Source organism: Rutidosis leptorrhynchoides, chromosome 3 (genome assembly GCF_046630445.1).
Source record: "Rutidosis leptorrhynchoides isolate AG116_Rl617_1_P2 chromosome 3, CSIRO_AGI_Rlap_v1, whole genome shotgun sequence".
NCBI classification, from domain to species: Eukaryota; Viridiplantae; Streptophyta; class Magnoliopsida; order Asterales; family Asteraceae; genus Rutidosis; species Rutidosis leptorrhynchoides.
In genome coordinates, this window is record NC_092335.1 from 189,258,088 (window position 1) to 189,264,087 (window position 6,000).

At 36.9% G+C, this 6,000-nt stretch overlaps 1 protein-coding gene across 1 annotated transcript; it reads right to left on the minus strand.

The window, feature by feature from the left end:
- Nucleotides 1-2,085: 2,085 nt before the first annotated feature.
- Nucleotides 2,086-3,213, minus strand: LOC139900704 (F-box protein At5g62510-like). The gene has a single exon (XM_071883463.1). The coding sequence runs from the start codon at nucleotides 3,211-3,213 to the stop codon at nucleotides 2,086-2,088; it is 1,128 nt and encodes a 375-aa protein (XP_071739564.1).
- Between the last annotated feature and the right edge of the window lie 2,787 nt (nucleotides 3,214-6,000).

A 6,000-nucleotide genomic window follows, 5' to 3' on the forward strand; every position in this document is an offset into this window, starting at 1 on the left:
TCAGTATTTTGAATCTTGATATGAATTCAATAGATCCAGATATTGACTTATTGAATTTTTAGGTTAGTTCAATTAGGTGGGTGGGTCAATTTTCTGAGGCATTTTTTTCATGTTATTGATCAGCTTTAAGATTGTCAAATTCTTAAATACAGGTTGTTGAAGCTTTTCGTTGGCATCTATAAATAACGGATGGGCTCACCTAAAAAAGCCATATGTTATCCAGAAAAAAAACCATTGAAAGCACCTGTAAACCCTTCAAGGTATGATTCAGCGTTAAAAGAAATTGGCAGAATTCTGTTAAGACTCTAAATTGTTATCAGCAATGTATGATTCTGTATATTTTTATCGAAATCTTATAATTCTGTTATGTGATATAAACGTTCCGGACAGTACATCTCGAGCAATGCGGGTAATTTACCAGCTATCTTCAGACCCAACTATCTCAAAACCCAATAGATGACTTAATAGTTCATTAGTTTAATCCAGGTGGTAAATTAAAAATAATTTAGATATTTAGATATTTAATTATCTCCTTATGGCGGTGGTGGTGGTGGTGGTGGTGGTGGTGGTGATGCATGTGGTAATGATGGTGATGAAGATGATGAAGAGGATTGTGGCTGAAATTTTTAAAAAACTTCAGGGACCAATCGTGTATTAATGGAGAGTTTAACAGAAGTAAGGCAGGGACTAATTTGGGACGTTATTTGGCATATAAGGATGATTTATGCAGTTTTGTTAACACAAGGACGATTTGGGCAAAAACCCATAAACACAGGGATGATTTGGGTAATTTTGTCTATCTACAATCAACCCAAGCCGACGCCGCCAACACAAGATTAAAATAGCCCATTTTGCCCAGATATGTTTTATGCCATCCACGAACCAACCAGACGACCCATACCGACCCATACCCAGATCAAGAATCGGTCCTGGATCATGCCTGCTGCTAATTAAACATGGGCAAGGCTCTAATGATGTGATGCTAGCGCTTTATGGTAAGTTGATAGTAGATCAAAATCGATACCATCATCAATTGTCTGTTATCAGTTTAACAAAAAAGTAGTGTATTTATGTGCTTTTTATCAGTTATTATATAGCAATTAGGAACTAATTTTTGCAACTGCAAATCACTATATCAGGATAGCAGGGTAACATTTCATTGAAGATGCAAGAGGTCCTACACTCCTACTACAGAACAATAGAGTGACAAATGTTTTGGAAACCTTTTATTGACTAAATAATCATTAGGATCTAATCTTTTTGGGATGTATGATTGTGCGTTCAAGTTATCGGATGTAACCCTATAATAAACAGCTAATAGAAAATTAGGTTTATATTAAGGAGTCATAATGACCCAAGTAGTCTAGTCATCATATGCTTAACAAGTTCTACCAATCTTCTTCAGAGTTCGTCTACATATCAAACCCCAGTTGACTTACAAAGCACAAGTCAAGTCAGACTTCACTAAAAAGATAAAACGCCTCTACATGTATCACGTATGCCAATTCCAAGCACAGGCCATTCCAAGAATTGTTCATCCCATTTGACCCAAACCATCAAGTCATCGTGTTGGTTAAGTTATATTTATACATTCACTCCTATATCTATATATCTATATCTAGTTGAATTAAAAACAAAAGTAGTAATTGTGAGCCTCCACAAGATAATGGAGTTATAAGCAGACCTATACTGTCATGTCAAAAGTCATCTAAATGACACATCCGTTTTGATATGGAGTACAATTTTTTTTTTTTTTTTTTTTAATATCTAGGATCACCTTAACTCTGCCCGTACATGCGCATATAGCTAACTAGTGATAGCATCTAACGCTTAACAAAATCATGTTTATATGTAAGAAATAGCCAATAATAAGCCTCAAAATAAATCAGGAGTGAATATTCAGAATTTTCACCATAACATATATGATCCCTTAAAGTTAGCTTAATTCAAATACAAAATCATTAACACATCAAGATATCAAGGGTCAAACAAATTTAAACATAGATGGTTCTCAATCTGAAAATGCATCATATACAAGGGAAAAGAGCAGCAACTTGCAATTTAACTAATCAAGCAATCGTCACATTAAACTTCTTGTAATCCATGCAAAAGCATCGTTTCCATGTAAGAGGTCATAGTGGTGAATCCAGGAATTCCATTAATCGAAGTAAACTTGAAGCGTTTAGAGGAGGGTTCATAAGTCTCAATTGATGCTACATTTTCTTCCCTACAATTTTCTTGTCTTTCCAAGATTGCTTCACCGTTGTAACTAATTGCCATCATCTTCGCATATTCATCGTTTGAGTTTACGTTAAATAGCTTTTTAAACGATTTTGTATCACCACTCTCCATAATCCAAACATCACAATCATATTCATCAATGAAGTAATCCCGGGTAAGCAACACAAGAGACTCCCTGTGCTTAGACACGTCCATTTGATTGTAACGTTTAAAACTATTCGGAAGAGGTATTACTCCAAACTCTTCATTAGTCACATCAAACGAAATAAGTGCCCAAATTCCATCGTTCATATTAAAACCAACCCAGTAAATAAACCCGTCTACACATTCACTTGACGACATAACACTAAGCGATTGACAAAGTAGATTGTTTATTTTGCTATATGAACGAGTTCTCCAAAACCCTAAACTTAACGAAAAAACCTCAACTTCCCAAGTTTTCACTACCAACGAATTTCTAAAAAACGTAATCTTGACAAACTTAGGGTCACTAGTTTTAGGGCACACCCCAAAACCAGCAATACTTCCAAACTTGAGATAATCAACATTAGGGACAGTAAATTCAACTGATTTTCTAATCCAAGGATTCCAAATAACAGCACGAGAACAGCCATAAAAACACAACAGACCTTGAGCGCTACGCACACGTGTTGGACCCATCCGCTTGTTTGGTACAAACATTTGTTTAATAGAATTTGGGATAATCGCAGTCATATCACAAATCTGTTCAGGAAAGTTATCATCATCATCATCAACAATTGAAACATATTTCAGCCCATCCTCACGGTGATCTTCTTTATAAACTATAAAAAGGTGCGGTTGAGTATGAAGGAGATTGTAATCGGAAACAAAACGCGAGCTATCGATCATTGAATTCCATTGTTTACAGACACTTCTGAACCGCATCAGTGATTTCAACGGCAAACTTTTCATAATTTCATTTAGAATTTCAAATGGAATGTTGTCAGACATTTTGATGATCAATTTGACTTTGGGGATGCAATTGTTAGGGTTTTTAATTTTGGTAGAGTGATCAAATGATATGCCGAAATGGTCATATGTGCGTCGGTAAATTTTAACCTTCCTTTTTCTAATTTACATTATTAGCCCCTCTGCTTTATATACCTATTTTTTTATTACTTCATTCGTCGCATATCGGACAAAAAAAAACACAGTTTAAGAAAATATCATCAGAGTACTTTACTTTTTATTTACTTTTCAGTTTTACCCTTACCTTTTATTTCTCTTTTAATCTTATCCACATACATTAGGAGCATAATAGAACATAAGCTTCTTATTTTTTCTATTTATGAAAGTTGACTATTAATTTGGAACATCTCAAAATAATACTGGACTATTAATATGGGAAGGAGGGAGTATATTTTTTGAATGCATCGGTAACATTTAAATCGTTTGTGATATTATGATTTGTCACCCAAAAAGTTTAATATCTATATCAGAAAAGTTGAGCATAAAAATATCAGAAGCGATAGAGAAAGTAGCCTCTGTAATACCGATATATTTGTCTACTCGATATGAATTACATCTCTAATATATTTTAAATAATGCAATGAATCATATTGATCTATATGAAAGTGAAATGTGAATCCATAATTCTGAAAGTTGGCAATGAATGCAAGTTGTTATATGAGCAATGGGCTTACATTTGTTGATTATGATGATATATGTATATACACTGTATGTATGATTTGTATTGACTAAGTTTTGGTTTATTGTTAAATTATTTACCATTCTTATAGGTATTGAAAGAGCTAAAGAGATATAGAAGTATATATTTTTTTTTTTTTGAAAAGCAAATATGGATTGATTCACGAATATGAGTACAACGTTTGGGGGTTAAACCACCCTATATACAATACATACGATACACGAGCTACATTACTAGAACACGAAACACTAAATAACCGCAAGGATGCGGAGAAAGTATCAAGGCGGCTACACGACAATTAGGAGTGGGTCGGTTAACCAAAGGTGCCAATCTATCTTCAAATCCTTACTCCTTCTTGAAACCCAATCGAACGAAAGTACTTGAATCTCGTTTAGTGCAACCGGGGCATTCCACCCTTTTCCTTTGAATACCATAGTATTTCTATTTTTCCAAATGAGATATGCGCTAGTCCAAATCATCGCTTGCCAACATAGAGCGCCTTTTGTAGACTTGATTTGACCCGGGTGCTTTTGTAAGAGTTCGGCAACACTAAAGTATGAAAAAGGTCCAACTCCCCACCAATTAAAGACCCGAGACCAAATCTCTTGAGCGAGCCTACAAAAGATGAGAATATGATCCACGGATTCCACGTCTTCATCACATATTGGGCATCGAACACTATGAAGGTCGACACCCCTCTTGTCTAATTCTAATCTTACGGGAAGACGTTTTTTAAGAGTCCGCCACGCAAAGATTTCGATTTTCTTTGGAACAAGAGGGTTACGACTAGTCTCGACTCCCGCACTTAACGCATCACTGTATTTTTGTTCCTCCATTAAAGACGAGAGTTTTTTGACCGAGAACAAACCATTAGGACATAGTGTCCACGACCATGAATTGCTCGCGCTATCCGTTAGTGTTACTGATCGGATTAAATTTAGAAGTCTCTGTAGCTCATCTTGAGACCGGCCCGTTGGCTCTCTAACCCACTCCCAATTGACCGTAACCGTCCCGACACTTTCCTCGATACCTGCAGCATTTAAATAAGAATTATCAGTTCTAATAAATGAAGCAGCAGAAGCTAACGTAGCATTTGTGAACGGATTAGAAGCTGCAGAAGCAGAAACAATCGGTTGAAAAGGTTCTGATCCAGCGGCTAAGATTCTTGTACTCTCGATAGCAGCAGCAGAATTCAGGCTCGATCCGTGGAAACAAGAGTCTGGTTTCGATCTCGAATTAACAGTTCCGTTTTTCGCTGAATCTGCATAATTAACAGCATGTGGGTTGGGTCCGTGATTCGCAGCCTGGCGAGTATCTACAACAGAAACAGCCTCTCGAAAATCAGCTTCCTGGACAGCAGCTTGGTCAAAAACAACATCACTAAAATTGTCATCAGTCCCAATCTGAGCAGAACTGACAGAATTAACAGCGGCTATTCCATCAGCTCCACACAATCTTTCGCGGACAGTTACCTCTTTATTGGATTCCAACATGAACACCCTCGGGAACATGATCCTGAAACAGTTGTCTCCTATCCACTTGTCATTCCAAAAAGAAGTTGTCCTTCCATCCCCTAAGTCTTTTGAGAAAGACGTAGAGAACGGGATCTGTAAGTCATCAATAGCATAACCTGCACGAATTATATTATTCCAAACACCCAAAGTAGAAATACGGTTTGACCCGCATTCCCCCAAAAGATTCCCATGAGGACCATAAATACTTCTAATTAAAGTGGCCCATAATGAATTGGTTTCGGTTTTAAACCTCCACCACCATTTACTCAATAAGGCTAGGTTTTTGAAATTTAAATTCCCAATATTTAACCCCCCCGCCCCGAACGGTGCAATCACAATCTCCCACTTTACCCAAGAGATTTTGGAACCCGATGAGTCCCCGCCCCAAAAAAACACTCTTCTCAAGCTCTCAAGGGATTTAATTATGCACGGTGGAGCACGGTAGAGTGAGAAATAGTATAACGGTAGACTACTTAAAACCGACTTGATTAGGACTAAACGACCCCCAAATGAGGTTGTTCGCATTTTCCAATCCGAGAGACGACTCTTGAATTTTTCGACAACCGGTTCCCATGC